The sequence below is a fragment of the Kryptolebias marmoratus genome, linkage group LG6 (assembly GCF_001649575.2).
Source record: "Kryptolebias marmoratus isolate JLee-2015 linkage group LG6, ASM164957v2, whole genome shotgun sequence".
NCBI lineage: Eukaryota > Metazoa > Chordata > Actinopteri > Cyprinodontiformes > Rivulidae > Kryptolebias > Kryptolebias marmoratus.
The window spans coordinates 4,173,663-4,196,906 of record NC_051435.1 but is presented as its reverse complement, the minus strand read 5'-3'; the positions used below and the strand labels follow the sequence as shown (position 1 = coordinate 4,196,906).

At 39.1% G+C, this 23,244-nt stretch overlaps 1 protein-coding gene across 1 annotated transcript in view; it reads right to left on the bottom strand.

Annotated features, from left to right (window-relative positions):
* Nucleotides 1–23,244, bottom strand: part of tns1b (tensin 1b) — a gene marked incomplete in the record, with an annotated part of 143,320 nt that overhangs the window by 48,200 nt on the left and 71,876 nt on the right. The window contains 2 exon segments of the mRNA XM_037976306.1: nt 5,203–5,244; nt 14,516–14,554. Of these exon segments, the coding sequence (XP_037832234.1) occupies nt 5,203–5,244; nt 14,516–14,554 (81 nt within the window).

Here is a 23,244-nt window from a genome sequence, read left to right as displayed (position 1 = left end):
CTAGAGCAACATCTTCCATACTGCAGCTGAGGTTTCCCTATCTATTGAACCATCTCCTGCTCCAAGATACCCAAACTTCTCTGTTGGAGGCAAATATTCACCTTTGACTCAAAGGGAGCATTCTATCGTTTTTTGATTGAGAACCATGGCCTTAAGAGAAGCTGACTCTCATCCCAGCTGCTTCACGCTTGGCTGGGAACCACCACAGTGCACGCTGAAGGTCATGGCTTAAAGGTACTAATAGAACTGCATTAGAAGACTGATGGAGGACCACAAAGAACAGAGCTTGACAGCGAGGCCCCAGTGGTCAAGCTTGGTTCCTGTGACATGACCATGACAAACCCAAGGAAGCTACAGAAAGCCACCCCCCAAGCATGGGTCCACCACCTGCAGGGAAATAAGTCATGGTCAGGTGTTATGTGAGCAAGGTCGCAGACAAAAACAGGAACCCGTGTGCTGATTCCCGGTGTCAAACTGACCAGTTTGCAGAATTTGCACTGCAAAATGTTGAAATGATCCGAAACAAAGCACTATTTATTTTGTATCGAGACGAGAAAAGTTTAACCAATACTGTCTTGGCATCAACCCTAAAGTATTAGTTTCTTTACTTCACCAAACTAAACATACTACACTATATCTACTAGGAAAATAATTTGCAATAAATAATTTTTTTTTTTTAAAAGAGGAATGAAGTAAAATGGTGCAGAAGGACCCCATAACTGTTCCAAAATTGATCAAGAATCTCATTCCTCCAGCTTGATGGTTTTCAAAGTATTCATAGTGATTCTTGGGAACTTGCAAGAGCTAACTGATACGTTTTAGTTTGCAAATTGCTGGAGCAAAAGCTTTGATGAATAAACTGTGGACACGAACACAAACTTACTGCCATCACAACCCACTCATTTTAGATGGTCTGAACTGTTTCTTTGCTCTGTCCTGCTTCCTAGTATTCCTATGAGGCTGTTGCCCAACTAAGGTGACACACAGGAAATCTCCCCCTTTTCTGTCTGCACTTTGGCTTAATTGCTTCAGCATGCTACATGGAGCTATAAAGTGCAGCAAGTCGCTAGAGGAGGACGGAGATGAATGAGCACAAAATGACCCAAAAGAGAGACATACGTGAAGCATAAAGATGGTTAAAGCTGAGTGGTGCTGTGGGGTGTTTTTTTTTTTTCTTTTGTGAGTTAGTGTCAAGAAAAAGCCCAAATTTTCCTTAAACCACTTCAAGATGATCCAAACATCCCAGAGATTTGAATGACAACATGACGCAATGTCACAGCAAAGAAACAAAAAGAAACTTAATTCGCTGCTGCAGTGTAGTAAGAGGAGAAATGTCATTTCTGCTGTAATGTACAGACAGGCGTTAACTTGTAGCTTTGGCTTTAAATTAGTTCAAATTGGTGTGTAGGATTTTTATGAGCCACATCGTTTAAGTCAAACTGCAACCATCTGGGTAAACAACAGCAATGCAATGAAATTTTGGTCAGTAATAAAGCTTTCACTTTGCTGACCTTTGTGCTCTCGTCTTAAAAAAAGATAGAAAACATTATGATGTTTTGTTAGCTGAGAGAATGATTCTTCAGCTGTAAAAAAAAAAAAACAACAACGCACTCTAAGTTGATTTCATCTTTTCTTAGCATTCAGACAAGTTTTCCAGTGCATCACATTTAAAGACGCCCCATGTGCATCCTGAAGCTTTGCGTTGGGAAGGAGAGCGGTAGAAGAGGTGGGGCGTAGAGTGGGGGGTCCTGCAGGCCATGTTTCAAAAGATGAAAACCATCTGGGGAGGTTGACTTTACAAGCAAGCCATACAAATTAACCATCTGAGAAAGAGCAGGAAAGTGAAGGATGGAGGAAGGGAGCTGGGGGGCTGGTAAAATGACAAGAGAAACTTTTACACGACAAAGAGGAAATATCCAGCGCTGAAATGGGAAAAGAGACGAAACTGGAGCTGAGTTTTAAAAAAACCCATCCAGTCAACGGTCCATGGCGTCCTACCTTCCTGAAAATGTGTCCGGTACTCCATCGCCAAGCCCCCCTCAGAGAGGAGAGTCGCCTCCTTAGAGACCCTCCTCGGTTCATCTCTGACTCTCAACGCTCTGCGTGAGCTTTGAAGGTTTCCCAGAGAGACCTCTCCCTTTTCTCTGACAGCAGAGGAGTGGAGGAAGAAAAAAAAATAAAAAACAAGCTCTATTTTGGTCTCAGACCATGCTCCTCCGCAGCCCTCCTCTTCTGTCCACCCTGTGTTCTCCCTTCGGTCCTTTTCCTTCTCCCTCCCCCTTTCAACTCTGCCTACCATCAACTTATCTCTCCCCCTGATAGTCAACTTTTCCCTCCCTCCCATGGTTTTTTCCCCATCTGTGTACGGATCTAAATTGCCAACCCTTTCCGTTTTTTAGGACAAACATGTGGGAACTGATGCCTGTTTGTGTACATAAACGAGCTATCTTAGAGGAGCCATTTGCAGTCAAAAGTTACTGATGTTTGATCATTTAAATGATAGTTTGTCCACATTTAAAACTTTCTGTTGGAAATTAAAAAGCTGGTCAGAACAACCTTCTGATCAGACGAGTACATCGCCAGCTGCTTGAATGCCCAAGTTAAAAAAAATCTTGTGCGATCTGTCAGTGCTTGAAGTATGTGTTAGAGATGACTCAGCTATAACCATACTAAATTTCAGCTCAATATCTGAGTTATAGCCAGTTTGGTGCTGACTAATGTCAATTAGCTGAGGTGGCCATCTTGAATCGGGCTGTAGATATATGTACAATGATTACTTTCTGAGTTTCATTAAAGTTCATGCTGTTCATGAGATATTTTAAATCATCACCTGCCTGTCGTGGCAGTGGGCAATAAAGAAACTTACTGAAAGAACAGAGGCTGAACCAAATTAAAGCAGTGAAGCAGGAGAAGCTCATGAAGTCATGAGATGAATGTTGTTGATGCTCTGAGGCCCAACCAAACCTCCGCCTGACATCACCACAGAGTGAATGTGCTTCACTCAGACATCAGCTGCACACACACACACACAGGCCTTAAAAACTATCTCCAGTGAATGAACAGTAGGGGTGTGATGACAGGATGCTGGGTCCACGAGAACAAGACAGGATAAGGTTTTAACAATATGTGTAACCCTCCTGAAGCCCTTAAAAAAAAAGAGAGATAGAGAAGCCGTTGTAACTTCAGGTGAATTTGACCCAAAGGCAAAGCAAGGGTTAAGAAAAAGGCTTTTGCCACAAAGACAATTGTCAAACTCCAAAAAGGTTTAAAAAAGTAAAACAAAACATGTCCTGGATGATTGATAATCTATACCCTCATGTCAAACTGTTGTATATTTTGTATTTTTTCATTAAGTGAGCTAAAGAAATGGGAACAAATTGTCTTTGTGACAGGCTACTGGGAACAAGGAGCCTAAAGATCCAATTTAAAACAGTTTGTTGTCATCTATTATGTATGATTACAACTCTGGTTTATCTGCATGCATGATTCATAGATCAGAGTTTGGTGAATTAATAACAAAAAACATGATGCATGTATTGAAACTGAGTAAAAAAGCAGCTAAAGTTCAAAGAAAAACTTGAAAAAACGATTTGATCCAGAACTGTGGATCAAAAAACTATTTCAAATATTAGAAGGAAGGACTCAAAAAATCTGCACATTCAACTAGAATAACAATAAACTTTCATGAAGTATTCCATGCACTCAGAAAGTTTACTTCTATGTACTGGAAGAAAACTTAGGAACCACCAAGAAGAAAAAAAAAAAAAAAGCTGCCACACAAACAAACAAAGACGTGCCGGGCCAGCTTTAGCTCTTGTGGGGAAACCGGGTATTCGGCTGTGGATAGTAACTCTAAATTGGTCACTCGATCCTCCCTTTCTCAGACGAAAATCAACTCACAGGAAGTTGTCAGAGACAAATATTGTCCCGTGAGTCCAAAGCAAACACGCACATGTTTGTGTTGCCATAAGTCGCACACAGGGAGGAGAGTCATTTCTCTGAGGTTTTAGTTTGATTCAACAAATTTAGTTCAAGTATGTTATTACTCGAAGCTACCTGTGGAGCCTGGGCTCAAACCAACACTGCAGAGACTCACAGAGACACAAGAATGTTTCTGTTGTTCTGTAGCTCCAGGTTCCAGGCTGTTGTTACAGAACATTTACAGTTTTGATTGTTTCCTTCTTTTTAACTTACTACCAGTGCCAACATTTAGTCCCAGAGGCACCGGAGTGTTTGTGTGTTCTGCAGCTGAAATAAAGGTGTGCATGTCGAAGCGGTCTCTGGGATCAGGAGGTTTATCAGTTACAGACTTTTCTCATTGTGTAAATGCTGAGTCAGCATTCACACTGCCTTTTTTTCCAGAAAACACTTTTTTTCCCCAGTTTTATTAGATGATTGTTGTTCAACTTTGACAGGGTGTTTTTGAGTTTTCAAACTTAAGGATAGTTCAGATCTTCTGAAGTGGAGTTCTGTAGGAAGGTTAGGAACAGTTAATATCTTACCTGTTGTAGATAGCTCTTTGAACCTCAGTGCGATCAGCTAATGGCTATTTCAAATGTGGCTGAGATCAGAGTGGATCGCTGCAGCCTTAAAACAGCTCTAATGTCCAAACTTTCATAGAATAAAATACTTTTGACATGAACCTCTATATTTTTTTGACTCATCCACTTAATTTCTAGATGTTGCCTCTTCAATCTGGTTAGAATTAAAAAGCTATCTACCACAAGTAAGATTAATTGTTCGTAATCTTTCCACAGAACTCCATTTAAAAAAGATCTAAACTATTCTTTTAGTTTTGTTCATTTGCACAGAGGGAAAGGTGCACATCCCACTGCTTTGACTGGACAGATCACTGTGATCAATGTGGGCTTGATAAGCAGAAGAAAAATCCTGTGTTTGTTGCATTTAAATGAGCAGAACCAATTCAAACTGCTCATACACAGTCAGGTTTAACCCTAATTAGAGCTGACAAATCCCACCTTTTCAACATACTTTCACAGACAAAAGTTGCAGGTGTTTGCAGATATATTTGTGATAAAATATGCCCTTTCTGCCAGCTTGGATGCATCAAACTGTTCATGATTACTAGTTTTCTGTCTGCGGATATTTACAGAAACTAATTTGTGGACACTTCAGTAATCCAAGGCTTGGCTGGCGAATAAACAATGAGCAGGATAAACAAAACAGGCAGATGAAACTCACCATGGTGTCTACATGTTTGAGAGGGAGGTCACTGCTGGGTGCCTGTTCAGAAACAACACAGACAGAGTCATTAGTACATGCCAATACCTCAAAACCTCACTGAGATGTGTTATGGCACAATATTCTTCATCGTGTCATGGTTTTTAAGCCACACTCGGAGATGCTTTTTGCCCTAATGTGGTTCACAGTGAAGCAGGACTCCACCTTCAAATGTGTGGGACCATCTATAATCCCTTTGTGCAAATATTTACACAAAGAGACAAGTCTGCAGCCATTAGCCAGGACCAGAGGGTCCAGCCACGGACCTCTCCTTTCCAATGCCTTATACAGATATGGACGGAGAGAGAGGGAAAAGGGACATGTAGTGCGATAGGAGGAGGGAGGAGGGAAGGAATATAAACAATGAGGAGGAGGGTGGACATCAGGGACAGACTGGGAGAAGTATAAAAACTGGTTAGGGGGTTATAAAGGGATAAGATGCATGTAGAAAGAAGTTTTTGTGGGTTTGGCTAACCTCAGACTCACACATGCCTGCAGATTTACGAGTCATATCCATTTATTTCGAGGCAAAAAGGAAAGTAAACGACAAAAATATCCATCCTTCTTTCCACACAGAACAACCAGAGACTAAGTGGAGTTTAAGAGTTGAACATTTAGTGAATTTCAATAGGGACACATACAATCGTCAGCAAACCCTTGTGTGTGTTTATTTATTTATTTTTTTTAATGTACTCTCAAATTAGTATTCCTTGACAAATAGACATTGCCTGCCAAATGTTAAAACAAAGATCTTGTGTGATCTGTTGGTGCTCTGAGTATGTGCTGTGAATCACTCTCAGTCACTGCCACACCAGATTTTAGCTCTATATTTGTAAAACCATTTTTGTGTTTGCTATGGTCAATTATCTGTGGCAGCCATCTTTAACTGGACTGACTCAAAAAGACTTACAGACATGGAGCTAAAATTTGGTGGGGTAGTAACTGAGACAGACTGAGTGGCTAACAGATCGCACAAAATTTTCTTATATTGAGTAAAATCACAACATTATTGTCAAGTTTTAACTAAAGTGACTATGATTCCATAATTTCTCAACATATTGTAAGATGAACTTATTTAAAAGTCTGGCATGAAAGGCAGCGGGCAAAATGTTCTCTTTCAAAAAAAGCTTTGAAAGAGAGGCCTTTTTATTATTTAGAATTTATACGCAAATTTGTTTTTTTTAGTTATAAAATTTTTACACAACTGTTTTCAATCTGAATCAAAGCTGCCATCTTGACCAGCTCTCTTTAAAAGAAAAGATGTTGTTTCTAAAGTCAAGAAAATAAATTTGACTCTTTAAATGTGTTTGAGCGTCAGTTCTTTGCTGTCTTTGTTCTTCCGTTTGTTGACTTCAGACTCGCTGGTTTCTAGAGACCAGAATAAGTGCTTTCTGATGTCATTCAGCTGAGCCGTTTCATTTTGTGGGTCTTTTTCTGTTTGTTAGAGTGAAACCTTGGATGTCTGCGGGACTCCTGAAAAAGCACTGCACTATGTGGCTTCACAGTTGATGTCATAATTCAGGCTGCTGTGCTTAATTGTGACCTCACAGTTAATTCAGCAGTTTAACAACATATTTTGTAAGATTTACTCCGTTAAAATAACATCACATTTAAAAAGTGCTGATTCCTGTGTAGCAGTGATCCCTGGAAAGTCCCACACAGAGAGCTGCTTCTGTAGAAAGCTCTGCTGAAATATAAACAGTAAAATGCAAGAGGGTAAATTATAGTCTGACTGTACAGAGCCGAGAATACAGACTCCAAAGGCCCAGACGAAACCACCAACTGGGGAGAGTGCAAGAGCTCTTTGAATCATCTAAAGTCCGTTCCAAACTGCAGTTTCAACACTGAAAGCCTACAACACTGAAAACTAAATACCTGCTACCCAGAGCTGCATCCAGGAATAAGGGAAAAGGAAACAAGTGACTCTAAATACAGATTGTGGATTTACTTCGTGGGCCAAAGTTTGCAGCCGCAGGTATTTTCACACAAATGGAGCCTATTGTTGCACAACTGCAGCCAGATGGTTGGTCCAAGTCTGTGTGTGTCACTGCTGGTGAAAGTCTGGGAAGTTGTGTATCAGCAAATTAGTCCAAAAAAATCGAGTCTTTTAGTATCTCTATGCGCTGATCCGAAGAAGGTTTTAAAGGGAAAGTTTGGATACTACTACTAACATTAACAAATTAGGCCTTGCACTCATGAAGTGTTACTTAAAAAAAAGAAAACTTAATATAAATTAAATTTATTAAACTTTTTTCGTTGCAAAGCAAAGTTTAAGTATAGAGGTCAAGACCAGGGGTCAGCGCTGGGTTCAGGTTTAAAAGGTGGACAAGACTGCTGGGCGTCATCAAGACAAAAGTAAATGTCTTAGAATACCGGTAAGCAGATTATTTTAAAGTTGGAAAAAACTGTCTTAAATTTAAAGTAGTAGCAGCCCTTAGGAATAAAAAACAAAAAGGACAACACACAACAAAGTCTTGAACTAAATGAGAAAGTAAGAAAAACTTTTTTATTTATTTATGTTTTGTCCAGAATCATGAAGTTGTTACCTTGAATACAAATTTTTCTCAAAAAGTTGACACTCTCAGCAGATAATTTACTGCACTTCACCAGCAAACACCAGCTACAGAGCTGCAGAGCAGAAGTCAGCTGGTTCTTCAAAAACAATCCTTGTTGCACATAATTACAACAGATGGACGAGCAACAAATAAACAAAGTCACTAATCTGCAGCCAAGAGCTTCACAGTAACAACAGTCCAAACACAAACTTACAAATGTTTTCCTCTACAAAAAGCAAAGTAAAACCATTAAACTATTATCGGCTGAGGATGGTCTGATTTTCTGGGCATATCTCCTGCTTGGAACAATGCCATCCTCTTAAGCCAAGTCAGCTGAGCATCATGTTGGATCTGTTCTCATGTTGGAAGCTAAATATAGTCTGCAGATATCCCAACGCTGGAAAAAAAAGTGGAATATTTTTCTTTTCTTCCAGTGTTCTTTCGAAGGAACCTAAACTTAGCATTTCCTGTTTTATATCGCAGTTTGAAAGTTTCTGAGAAATAACAGGGTTGTTGTTATAGTCCCTTTAAGCACACAAGTATTTAGAGTTTAGGAGCTGTTAGCTTCCTGTTTGTTTGCAAACAGGCGATGAGAACCCAGCAACACGGCCACGTGTTCATCTCCTGCAAGGATGACTCCTCATCCCACCAACTAATGCCCCATGAGCTTGATTTGACATGAGAACAGAGGCTCCTTTGACAAAACCTCACCAAACTACAATCCACTCTTTCTACGAAAAGCAGAGGTAGCTCGTGAGTGGGGTGGGGAGTTTCTCCACTAAATGTGGGCAGAGAGCTGCAGCCTGTTGGGGAAATGACCCTGAGCTAAATATACAGCTGTGAACCTTCAGAGCTTGAGACACAGCCCATTGGGCCCAGCCCAGCCAGCTCAGTGTGGACAGAGGAGAGGTTAAAATTACCCCTCTGGGTGTGGGACAACCAGGAAGAGTGTGTGGAGTTCTGTGTTTACATACAGTCAGAGAGAAGCGCAAAATCCTACAAACTGAAGGAAAACAGTCACTTCTTTGGTGTTTAAATGGAAAATTATTATCTTGTGAACATTTCTTCAGACCAAGTCTCACTCCTCATTTAGAAACATCGAGCTAGCTGTGGACCCCCAAATAGCTTAAAAAACTGAACTAAGAGTCTGTGGAGTTTACCCTGCCTCCAAACTGCCCAATCTGATGGCATCAGTGGGAGGCAACCTCCTGAGACCCCTCAGGGTTCAAACCAACCAGGCTAACGCTGCATCCCAAACATCTATGTAATCAGAACTTGGATCTGGGAATGACGACAGACCCGACTTCACAATGTTGCAAATCAGAAACCCACTAAGATTTGCTAATGGTTGTGCATAGTGATCAGGCTAACTACCATTGGCAAAACAAGCTGATAACAGATTTCTCTGCATTTTGTGCATTCAAACAAATGGCTGCTAAAGCCACTGACAGTGGTTGGAAATTAGTATGTATATGACTGGACTACTGAGATGCAAACTGGCAAAAGTAACAAAATAAAATAAAAAGAGTATTTCTGCAGCTATCACAACCTTTCATGTGTGAGTCAGCCATATCAGATTTTGAGGTCAGGAATCTTCCACTGTTCAAGTCAGAATTCCGACTGTGGGGGGGACTAGTTGGATTTTTTTCTCCACATTTTAGTCTTGGAAATTCTGACTTCCAAGTTCAAATGGAACACAGCAGAATATCACAAAAACAAACACTCCACAACCTTAGGATTAATTGGAGTCATTTGAAACATTTTCATTTTTAAACCATAAAATATGTTGTGGGAAATATTTAAATTATTATTTTAAAATTTTTATTAAACAATTGTCAGAATAATAATTAAGACTGCATAATGAAAAATATATTTTCATTAAGTTTATATTGCATATTTTAAAGGGTTTTTTTTTAGATTAAAGAAATTAATAATTGCCTTTCGACCATCAGACAAACCATTAACTAACATTTGTATTGGAGCAAACTTGGGCAACTTTTAAATCCCTAATAAAGATATAACACAGTTTATAGGCCATTTGTTCTGTCTCATCTTGTTAAATTTGTCTCTTAGGAAGCTTTTCCAGATGTTTCAGGGCATTTTCTTAAGAAAAGCTGAAACCTTCTGTTCCGACTGTACTTTAGTCCTGAAAAGTCTCAGATGTTTGTTTCAGTGTGTTTGACACAAACCTGAACAAACCTAAATATCTTCATGTTTCAGCTCAGCTGCTGCAGGAAAACATGCAGGATCTCAACAATACAGATAAAAAATTACAAGCATGATCACAGTTTGCATTACACTAAACTGAATTTAAGTGGCTACATGTGCAGGGAGTGAAACACATCCAACAGCAACAAAAACCTCAATTAATTTGTTTTGCATTAAAGTAAGAATGTCTTAAAATAAACTACAATCCTAATTAGACTGAGCGCAGCAGATATTTGCAGCTGCAGACTCCTTCATTAAATTTAATTTATTTGCTTTTAAAGAGGAAAAGAAAAAATAAAATTCTACAATGAGGTTCAGAAATGCTGTGATGTTGTGGGACAGGGCGCTGTAATGTTCAACAGTGCTGTCTAGTGGAAAGATGCAACAACTACAGGTTGGCATATTTGTTTGGGGAGGAAAAAAAGAATACACACCTGGAGTCGTGGGTGCTTAAAGAGAAAATCTAACAATGTTTGTTTCCTCAGAAACATTTTTTCCTACATCTCAATAGAAAAATCTAAATTTAAATGAAAGCATATCAATCACCACCTTGAATGTCAAAGTTTAAAACAAAGATCTTGTGAGATTTGTTAGCACTCAGTATGTTTTGTGAATGACTCTCAGCTACTACCACATCAAATATTACCTCAATATATGTAAAACTGTTATAGTCACTTCTGTGTTTGCTAAAGCTGATTAACCGTGGCAGCCTCAAAAGATAATCAGTAGCTTCAGATACTGTCTGAGAGTTTCTTTGGTGAGATATTTTGCTAACACAACAGATGCAGACAAAAACTACTTTAAACCAGTGGTTCCCAAAGCTTTTAGCTTTTTACCCACAAAATAAAAACTTTTTCCTGGTTCAAGTTTAGAAACGCTGATAATAAAACATTTAACGAGACTCATCAACAATCACATTTTTCAGTTATGATAACTGTTTTTATCTCTTTGCAGCAGTTTAAACTAAATGTGCTATTAGCACTTATTTTTAAAGTTGATCTTCATAAGATCCCCCCACTTGATGTTTCATGATTCAAAATGGGGTCTGAACCCCAACGAACCACTGCTTCTGAAGTCTGAGACAAACGGAGTGGTCCGACCGCCCCTCACATGTTAGTTATGTAACGGAGCGAGTAGCCGGGTCCGTATCAGTGGGACCGGACCGGACCGGGTGAGAAACTCTGACATGTCAGAAGTGGTTTAGGTTCAGTGCCTGCTTGAGTTTTTCCCACAGCAAAGAACGAACACTCCTCCGTACCGCCAGTCCTGAGGGATCCTTGGTACGCTGAGAGCCTCCAACCCAAAGAGGGTGGGTGGGGCGGAGAATAAGCAAAACAGCCTGGATGAGCCCCCCCTCCCTCTGAAACGCTGTGTTTACATTTCTGAGACGAGGCTGTGTGAAAGAGCATCAGGCAAACAGCTGACTGACTTTACTGATTAATCTGAACTGGTCAAAAATAAAATTAATATGATTTTATTTATTTTGTTTTCATTCAGAAATATGTTGTCCTCAGAAACGCCGTCTTTCCAAAACGATCTTTTCATTTGCTGTTTCTAAAAAAATCCTTATAAACACGGCACCGTTTCTAGAAATACTTTCAATCACACAAACAGAAACGCTGCAGTAACTGTATGCTACGAGTTACTAATGAGACCGTTTTAAACCGTGTCTTTGATCTCCGTTATTTTTGCAAAATAAGAGCAGAATAAACATCTTCAGAAAGCGATAAATTAGTACTTTTTTGCCGGAGGGCTGCAGAACATGTAACAGACCGAGACGTGACAGCTGGCTCCGATTTGTATTTTTTTTTTTGAGTGTGTGCGTTTTTATTAAAACATGTCAACTTTCTGTTTCTCAGAGGGACAAATACAGGCGAGTGTGTGAATGTGCTGCAGATTCAGGCACCAATCAGTAAAACATTCTGTGGTTCTGAGCTCAGCTCTGATTGGACCCCATCTGCACAATCTATGCCCCACAGTTACTCATTACTCAGTAATGTCCTGGACCCCCTGTACCCACCACTACACCGGAGGGGAGATGACGTACGTGTTGGTGGTTTATGGGTTACAGAAAGAGTTGATTCATTATGTGTGTGTGTGTGGAGGAGGAGGGGGGACTCCCTCACATCTCTTCACCTCTGTTTAAACCCTGAGAATAAAACTTATATCTGGCACAACTGGCTGCAACTTTAAAATTTCATTCTTTAAAGTGATGTTTTGGAAGAATCTTTAGTGAAGCAGGTTTTTTCTCTGTATTTTGATATGTTGTTAATATGGACTTTCTTATCAACTAATGCAGCTTCAAGAACATTCTTGAACTGTTCCAAACAATATGATCAAGTGGAAATTTCATGAAAATCTGTTTTAAGAGGACTTGTGTTTCCATGCAAAGACGGATTAATATAATCAAGTTGTTTGTGGGTGAGCTAATGTCTACATCTATCACTGAGGTAAAGCTCCTTAAAGTTTAGAAAAGTGGTAACTCCAGTTTTGTGTCCAGTTTGGCATAAATCCTCCACCAGCTGAAGATGATCATAAGACGTTTCACTAAATACCAAGTTTGCTGGGCTCAAACTTGGCACAAACTTTGCATTTTATATCATGACAGTTTTCAAACTTCTTTGTGGCCAAGTTAGGAAAAAATATGTAAAAAAAAAATACTTGCCCTTCATTTCAATCAGAGTTGAGATCTTCCGATAATGAAGATGCATTTTGTTCAGTTGTAGCTCATCAGTCTGACTGGAATCGGTTCATATTTCTCGCCAACATTTTTCCCTGACTAAGTTTATGTATGGTTAGTGCTGTAATCAGCCTCCACCTGAATGGGACAGTTAATCATGTTTGGTCTCTGGCAAGAAGAGGAGGAATTCTCCAAACAAGGAGCTGAAGGAGAGCACACCTCGGAGCGCTGCTGCTGGGAATGTTTGTAGGATCCGTGCATGAATCCACGTCCACATACAGACCGCACTGCCCAGTTCCTGTCATACACTGGGAAAGGAAACATTCTGGGGCTTACTCTTCTGTCTACAGACCAAACACCAAGAAACCTCCCTGCGAATCCCAACAGGTTTATCCTGCTGTCATCCATCCATTCTTATACCTGATCAAAGCTAAAACCAATACAAAGTGTTGAAACAGCCACAGAGCTGTTCATTCACTCATTTCTTTCTCTTTTACTCACACTTCAGCGATTCCATGAGTTTACATGAATCACTCATGTAAAAACAGCTGCCTCACATTTTCCCGCTGCATCACTCAGTGACACATTGTGACACTGTCCTAGTTTGTCCTTTTTGGCTTCCTAAGCTTCATTAAAACTAATTATTATTTTAAAATAACAAATAAAAATCAAAATGACACAAAGAAACTCATCTTACCACAATGAGAAGAAATATGATGCTTTCCCCCCCTTCTAGTTCTCAACATTTGGTTTCAGCTTAAATAGCATCATTCATACACCAGATTTATTCTGCAGTCACGGCCTACCATTCTCTTATTTGCAAAGATGCATCAATATGAGAGTTTTAGATATTAACTGATAAAACCTGCTGCATCCAACAATATATATAATATTCTGGTATGTTTCTGTAAAAAGAACCAACATCTCTAACTGAATGATGCAACAACAACTAAATTATGAGATTAAAGAAAGAAACATTTCAGCAGGTGTTCAGTCAGTTTATGTCCCAGGCTTTCTGATACATCTGCAGCCATTATGTTCATCTGACTAAGTTTTAGAGCTACAGCTCAACAGTTTCACACAACTCACAGAGCAGAGGCAGCCTAACAAACCCACTAATAAGGCTACGTGTTTATGACGGTGGTTAGCACCTCTAATACAGACACAAACACCTCTGAAGATACTCCTTATGGCAAGCAACCAGAAAAGTCAGCAGCATTACCAGACTCTATGAAGGTATAAACTCTGTTTGGTGTTTGAAGGTATTTATGCCTCTGCACAACTCAAACAGATGTCTTCACGTTAAAAGCATCCAGTGCATTAGCATATGTGAGGATAATAACATGGTCTGGATTAATTCTGGCAGCTTTTATGAAATAAAAACCCAGATATTTTCTCTATGAGGGCAGTAAAGTGCAGGGGATATTTGGTTTGGTTTGCCGAGCACCCAAAACCCATTTAAACACACAAACATGTGAAGAAGCAAGTGAGCAAATCAGATCCAAGTCAAACACAGCTTCTTACGCCATTACCAAAAAAGGCAACAGAGCGAGCGTCTTTTTTTTTTATTGCCCTTCGATCTCCTCATACTCAGACTATGGCCCACTTATTTCAGAGTGTAGCAAATACAAAAACAACACTCTGTTTTTGTCTCGTAGTACAATTTTGGAATACAACAGTTGGGTCAAGCAATGACCTAACTGTTGTTAGATTTAAACCACTCCAAAACTGAAGTGCTTATTTCATGGGGCTTATAATAATTATTTACCAAAAGTTACATTATAATCATTTGTCATAGAATATAGTCAAAAAGTTGAAGTTTGTTTCTTACCAGCTCATAGTTTGTTGCTGGAACACAAGATGACGTCACCTGAAAACAAAGACAAGAACGGGTCAATGTTGGAAAAGGCAAACCTTTTGTTTGTGGTGATTATTTTATATGAACAATAAATGAAAAAATCAAGCAGGTTAAACTTTACTGAAAACCAATATGATCATTGCAACATCCAACACTAATATCACAACTTCTCTAGTATTGTACAGCCCAGCTTCGAAACATATTGAAGCATTTAGCAGCTTAAATTATGGAATGTAAAAATGGGAACTAAAATATGTTAGCCTTTAGTTCAGCTTGTTTTGGCCCCCCCAGGTGGCCAAGAAATCAGCATTCTTTGAAGGAATGCATATCGCCCACCACCTTTTATGCCCTGAGTTTTAAACTGAAATCATCTTAAGTTGAGAAATGATGAATTTATAGTTATTTTGGTCAAACCTTACAAACAACATTATGTGACATACTATGTAAAACTGTGAGATCTTATTCAATCTGTTAGCTCCTGGAATATGTGTTGAGGATGACTTTTAGCTACTACCAAACAAAATTTTAGCTCATTAGCTGTAAAACTGAGAGATGTAGCATTTATTTGGTCTGTTCAGGTTGATTAGTTGTGGAAGCCAAGTGTAAAACCAAATTTCATCAACAAGAACTCCAAATCCAAATGATGAGAGTTGGTTTTAGTAAAAACTGTAGTGAGATCACTATAAGAAAAACCATCTGTGAAGAGCCTGGGCTGATCTGATTAGTCCGGCTGTGTTTATGAGCGAAGACTGCTGATCCAAACCAACAAACAGGAAGAGAATAATGATGATGGCACTGAGAAGAAGATTCAAATGAAGGGATTCTAGAAGAAGGTGGATGCTTGATGAGGATGAATGCAAACAGGATGTCACGTTGATGTTTCCTTCCTGTGTATGTCTGCATTCTGTTTATCCTTCTTCTCTTGCTGCTCAGAGAGAAAATAAATCCTACAAACTTAATTTTCACCAGTTAGTGCTCTCATCTGCTAGCACAGGAGAGCTTTACGATTCCAGCCAGCTTTTGTCTTGCTCGTATCCTTTATTACTGCTTTAGTACAACCCTGTGCCTTTTTATAGCTTTGAAAGATTAGGACTCACTGTTATCACAAGTGCTGACCACTAAAAGTACCTTTCATCTCAGCTGCTCTCCCTATCTAAAACTAATTGAGTAATTACATGAACACAAGGCTTTGGATAAGAACACGTCTGTTTTGTGTTCCTGCAGCACATTCCTCATCTGACCGCCAAATAAATTAAATCCTCGCCCTCTCGGGTTCGTCTTAACATCCGCCTTTAGAAAATAGCTTTCAGCAAATAGACAAACATGTTCACCAATTACTGTCAAAATAATCAAGCACATGTGCAAAAATGTTGGCAAATTTTAAATGTTCAACTGCTGAGTGTAGTTCTGTTACTCGAACAAGGAAACCCAGTTAGGTATATGGGAACCTTTTGCAACTGTTGCCACCTCCAACTCTGACCCTGTCCATTAAAAAGTTTAGAACTAAGGCTTCATCTAATCTCTGGTGTTTAATATAGCATACAGTTCCTTGCAAAACTATCCATCCCTCCTGGTAATGTTTCAGTTTTGTTGCCTTCCAACCGGAAATTTAAGTGGATTTTAATTCGATTATAAGTAGTATTTCTACAAAAATAAATACTCCAGTTTAATGATGGGATTCAAAAAATAATCTTGTTTTAAATAATTCTAAAAAAATGATGAAATGTAAAAGAGCTGTGTGCCCCCCAGTCAGTACTTTGTAGAGTCACCTCAGCAGCGAGTCTGTTCAGACTGAAGTTTTCATGATCAAATGGCTCCAGCTTCTTCACGTTGGATGGGTGCTGCTTGTGTGCAACAATATTTTAATCAAACCAGTAATTCTCAGCTGGATTGAGGTCTGGACCATTCCCGAACATTTAACTGGTTCTCCTTACACCAGTGGAGTGTAGCTTCAGCAGTGACTTTAGGGTCATTGTCCTGCTGGAAGGTGGACTCTGTCTCAGTCTCAAATCTCTGGAAGTCTCCAACAAGTTCCACTCTCTGTAGTTTGCTCCATTCCTCTTTCCTTTTACTCTGACCAGTTTTCCAGTCTTTGCACATACAAAAATCTCCACATAATGATGCTTCCACCACCATGTTTCACTGTGGATAAGGTGTTGTCAGCATGATGAGAAGTGGGAGATTTGAACCTTAGTGGTGTTGAACTGCTGCTGATTCTAGAGGCTATGAGAAAAGGTGTATATATACTGAGATCAGCTGACAATTTGATCACAGACATTTTTTTAACTAATTATGTGACTTCTGAAGGTGGTGCTTTCAACAAAAGGGTGAAGGGAGATACTTTTGCAACCCACCATATGTTGTGAGTAACCATCAAACGGCAGTCACATCAGACATAAATGGACCACTGGATGACTGCCACCGGCACGTCACTGGCTGATTAGGTTGAAAAGTTGAGGATGTACAAGTCACTTTGGGCCATTAAAGCCCCTTTGTGTCTCTTATAGCTCCTTCTTCTCCATCTGGAAAACAGGAATGTTCACTCTAAACAGGAAAAGACCCTGATCACATTATGTTTCAGTCTGTTTCTGCTGTAGAAGCAGTTGATGCAATGATATAAAAAAAAATAAAACCTAAGCTATAATTTACAGCAGGCTGCAGTACAGAAGCTGTTAGTGTTTGAGATTCAGATGTGAAATAAAACGTCTCCAGTGTTGCAGCTTGAAAAATGACCTTATTTAAGGGGCAAAATGTAGTTTTTTTTTTTTTAAATTTTAAAAAGAAAAATGTTTCATGTCTGTCTTCTGTTGTCCTACATGTCACCAACCCAGCTGAATGATGGCACCGACGTGGAATGTGTCTGTTTTTGAGAGTTTTGACTGGAGGTGATGACAGGACCAAGTATTTATGTCTGTTAAAAGTAACTCTAACCCTCTCATAAATAACTCCATCCTTATCACTTTTTCTCCTTCTGGTGCCCTGAATCTTCAGGCCTGGGCAGTGGTTTCACTTTTTCACCCCTGACAGCTGACAGCTGGTCCACCGGCAGTAAGTGAAGACATTTAGATGCACATGGCAAGTCAAGTTACCAGGGAAATTTTATTTTGGTGCACAGTGAAAAAGAATCCAAATGCAGGAGTAAGAGGACATGATGCAGGCCCAGGGCAGAACTAATCAAACCAAGCATTAAAAAAAAAAAAAAAAAAAATCAGTCCGATAACACGCTATGTTTGCTTTTAACACAATGTAAGACATCCAGAACTCTAGAGCATGGTTCCTCCACAGCAAGATTTGAATCTTCAATATTGACGAAATGGCAGAACTCCTGTATGGATCTGAGACACAGTGAGTTTCAAAAATCATCATTACTTTGCTCCAGTAATTTCGTTCCATGAATCCCCAATGCCAACTTGTGGACAATAACCAAACAGACATCAATCAGTCTGGAGGCAAAGAAAAGTGGGGCTGAATAGGTCAAACTGCATGAACTGGCTGTTAGCATCACAAGATGAGCACTAAACTGAAACCCACGGAGGAAGAGAACGGTTTTAAGGCCAAAACAGACCTGGAGAAGATCAGCTGAGAGGTGATGTGAAGCAAACCAGACTGAAGAGGGGACAGAGTGCTTCGGCACGATGTGGTCATGACTTTATGCTCCCAAATGGGTCTAATAAATACATAATCTAATAAATTAAACCAAATCAAAAGCTTGAAGAATTTCATATAAAAGAAACTAGAAAACAAAGCCAGCACAGAAAGATACAGACAGAGAATGTAGAATGAATGATTTGCAGCACACACACTGGAAACAGTGACTGGGTGTGTAAATAAAGGTTACTGATGAGTGACAGCTAATGACAAGGTAAACAAAAAACCAATGATGGTTAACAAAGAAACCAAAACAATAACAAACAAGAGCTGAACAAAGACTATCACCACCAGTAAACCAGGAGGAAAACCTATAAAAACTTTACAAATGTAGCAAAACTGTACATCAAGAGAAAATACCTCAACTTAAAAAAAACCCAAAAAACTATCATTTTGATTTGATCTTGCTTTAATCAAATATAACCTTAAAAACTAAGCAATAAAAAGAGATAATATGATGTTTAGACCCTTTTTAAATGTATAAAATGCCAACTAAACTGTACAAAAATGTGTGATATAATTGTGTTTTCAAACCTCTGACATGTAGACTTTTACTATCTGTGTTTATGTATTTAAAGCAGGTGTTCTCATTTATCTAAAACCACCTCTCAGGACTGTGCTGTTCAGTTAATAATTAACTGACAACTTTCTCTTTATGTTATTTAAAGCAGAGTGTAGATTCATTTGAAACTCGCAAAGTACTTGTAAGCAATCCTAGAAAGAAAAAAAAAAAAATCTGGGTATTCAGTACTATACACTTCTTTTTACAGGATATATTTTTGGATACCTGATCCCAGAATAATTACCTAGAGGACAAAACTGCAACATAAAACATCAAAAAATGTTTTTTTGCAAATAAAAAAAAAAAAAAAGTACAATTTCTTGTAAATGAGAGCGCAAACAAATGGAGGAAAATATCTTTGATCTTTTTCTACAAAACATCTTACTGGCTAAATTACACCATATAACCATATTGCATCAATTGCATTGGATCAGTTTTATGACTAACAAAATTCCCACTTTTATCTAAAATACAAAAGAAAAAGATGTTTTATGATATCAAAAACAGAGCCAATGTCATCATAAAACATGAGACTTTCAGGACAGACTCAAATGGTGCAGCAGCCCATGTCAGAAAAGTTTAAACTGTCTTTTTTTGGTGTTGGAGTGGACCTCTGTGGTTCGACTACTTTGCCCAAATACAATAATACAGAGAACATTTATCTGAAGGCAGAGGACAGGTGAGCACAGCAGAGTGGGTTAGCCACAACAGTAAAACTGGAAAACCACAGCATGAAAAGGACTTCACACAGAAGCACCAAAAAAACTCAGACAGACAAACAGACCTAAACTGAAGCATGTGAGTTACTCCTGATCACGCTCAGGATTCATACGAACAGGAGAACAAGGATGGCCGTCAGCTCAGGCAGTTCAAAGAGAAGTCTCTGAACTTCTATCACAATCCCAATTCCAAAGAACTGGGAGTTTGTGTGAATTTGACCACAGCAACACATCTCACAAAAGTTGGAACAGGACCAGGTTTACCACTGGGAAATGTCCCTTCTTCTTCTAACAACAGTTTGCAAACATCTAGGAACTGAGAAGACCAACTATTGGAGTTTTTGGAGAAAATGTCCCATTTTTGTCTGATGGAGGACTCTAGCTGTTAAACGGTCCTGGGTCTACTTTGCTGAATGGGAGAATGTGTTGTTCTAAAACCTGTATATAGTTTTCTAAATTGATGGAGTATTTCCAGATGTATTAGCTGCTCATACCAGAAGCATTAATGCATCCCCATATCATCAGAGAGGCAGGTTTTAGACGTCTGCACTGATAACAGACTGGATGGTCCCTCTCCACTTTAGTACAGAGGATGTAGAGTCTGTGGTTTCCAAAAAGAATTTTAAATTTGGATCTGTCTGACCTCAGAACAGTTCTCCTCTTTGGTCCAGAGAAGATGGCAGCGTTTCTGGATGGTGTTCACATCTGGCTTCTTCTTTGCCTGATAGAGCTTTAAGCAGTATTTGTGGACGGCATGGTGAACTGTGTTTACAGACGATGATCTGTGGAAGTGTTCCTGAGCAGAACAGAACCAGAACCTGGTTTTAATGCAGAAGATCACCAACATCTAATATTGACTTTCAGCCTTGACCTTTGAAGTCAGATTTTTCCAGATTCTTGAAATATTTTGATGATATTATAAACTGCAGATGATGGGACATTTAAAGTCTTCCCAATTCTGAATATTTTTCAGAAACTATTTCACAAATAATTTTTAGAGGTTTTATTTTTCCACAGACTGGTGAACTTGTGCCCATCTTTGTTCTGAAAGATTTAGCCTCTCTAAAATACTCTTTTTATATCAAGTCCTCTTACTGACTTTTTACCAATTAACCTAATTTATTTATTGCAAAGTGCTTCTCCAGCTGTTTCTCATTCACACCAGCTTTTTGTTGCATCTGTCCCAACTAGTTTGAGATGTGTAGTTGAAAATTACCTTTTTTAAAAAAGGGACAAATTTGTAGAATAAACATTTGATATATTGTTCTGTTGTAAATAAAATATAGATTTGTGAGATTTGCAAACCATTGCATTCTGTTTTTATGTATACGTTTATACAACATCCAAACTTTCTCAGCTCTAGGGTTGTAAATGTCCTGCCACTGAATTTATTGCAAACAATCCTTATATTACATTCAAGCATCTTAAACATGTTGCTTCTTGTGACATAAAGTGGGAGTTTTTATAAACTATGTAAAAACTGATTGAATGAATTAAATCTTTTGAAGCTACCAAAATGACTAAGTAAGGCATACTGACAAGTTTTTTTTGTTTTTTTATTGTTAAATTCTAATTCACTGTTAAATTCTACATCAATAATTCAGTAGGTACAAATATGTTTTATCATACCAGAATGAATTTAGATGAAAACTTGCACTTGACTTTGTTCCAGCAACGTGGTGCGTGGGGAGAAAGCACGCACATTGATGCTATCGGCAGTATTCAAATGAGTGTAATATAATAAAGGATAATTGTGTTGTTGCATTCCATACATGCTTCTGATAACAGCATTAAACAGGGGCCCATTTCCTCCAGACAAATGTCCACGTTGGACGTCTTTGGCTTGTAGGACAGCACTCACATCCAGCAAGTTTCCTATAGCTGGTAATACACCAGATCATCTACTGCAGCGGATGTCATTCTCCCAGGTCCTAATATGTTAATAATCCCATGAAAAGGGAATTAATCTTAAACTTAACACAGGAGTTTCAGACACAAAGAAACACTTTGAGGTTTGCTTTGAGCAGTAAAAGTGTTAGCATGCAGGTTAGCTACTATGGAAAGAAGTGCCTTGTTTTCAAAAAATTCAACTCTGGCAATTTAAACACACAGCTGCCCCCGCAGCTTTTATGTTTCTCCAGATCTTTGCATCTGGCACATCCAAGCAGACTTTTCAGTGTGTAAATTCAATTTGTGAGGTGTAACAAGTAACAGAAGGCTTCTCTGCGTCTGTGATGGTGGAGGTTGCCAGGGTGCGGTGCTCTAAGGACGTCTCAGGAGATTATGAAAACAAAGGAATGATGGGAGAACTGCAGGGGCACAATCCCCTTCTGATGAATCTATTTGTACCAACCAGTGACCTGTGTGTCTGTTAGCAAAATATCTAAGGAATCACAGGATGGACTTTCATGAAACTTTCAGAAAGTATTCATGGATGTACATTTACAGCTGATTCACTTTGAAGTCTTCAGTATCTGAACCCCGCAGAGACTGGGCAGCGTCAGGATGTCGCTGCCATGTTTCTGCTCCACAGCTGGGACTCCGCGGCCTGCAGCCAAGCGCCTCTTTATCCCACCCTTCATCTCTGACAGCGCAGCAAAAAGTAAAACCGCCGGCTTGTTTCTTTTGTTGCAAAGTTACGACGAGGGTCGTGTTCCCTTTGGCGACTCCTTTTCAGCTAACAGTCTGTATTTAGCAGCACGCTGATTTACACATTAAACACGGTCCTCTCTGTGTGGCACCAGGCCAAATGCTCGGGGGGGAGGGCAGAGCGAGAGAAGAATCGGGGCTGGGGGAGCGGCTAAAGTTACGCCCTTCTGCTGCAGAGGAAAGTTTGTAATTTCCTGCACTTTTTATTTATTTTATTTTTAGAGAAATCTTTGTTTTCATCCAGAGCTTCAGTTTCAGTCTGGGATTGTGGGTTATTCACATCATTTCACAGGATATTGTTATTGCACATTTTTGAAAACATACTTAAATAAAGGTCATTTGGTTGTACGGCCATCTTGAAGTGGCTGACGGCACAAGGAAATTGGTTGTAGATGTACAGCCATAGATCTGTATCATTTGCAAAAGGGTGATAATGTCTGGGTGTGTAGTTTTTCTGTCAGTAGTAGCAGCTAAGTGATTGTCACCACAGCTAATCAACTTTAGCAAACAACATTATTATAAATCATTTTTGATTTTACAGATATTGAGCTAAAATTTGATGTGGTTGTAAATGAGAGTCATCTGAACACAAGTGATTACAGATCTTGCAGTATCACATGAAATCCCACGTATCATTCATACGGTTTGACCAAAACAGCTTTAACTCAATCTCCTCTCATCATAAGACGACATTAGTTTAACTGCGTGCGACCAAAGGAACTTTACTTTTCTGAGGTTCAGTCGTTCATGAGATATTTTGCTGACATAAACACAGAGACAAGCAAAACCATTATCGCCTGTTTTTCGTCTTTCAGTGGTGGGTTATAATTACATTTAGTTCATTTAGACTGAGTGAAATACAAGAGTTATGCACACAAACACTGAAAACACAGAGCAGCTTTTTTCTTGCAGGGCAGACTTGGCACACCTCTGTTCTAAGCTACGAGCTCCCAGAATCTCATCGACAGAAATAAACACAGGTTTGACTGATGTGGACTTGAAGGTGTAGGCTTGGCAAAACTTGGGCATCCAGATAGAAAACCTCTCAATACCTGGCATCACAGACTGAAGCAATAATGTCCTGTGCACTAAAACCACAAAAAAAGAGCACATTAGGTTGGTCA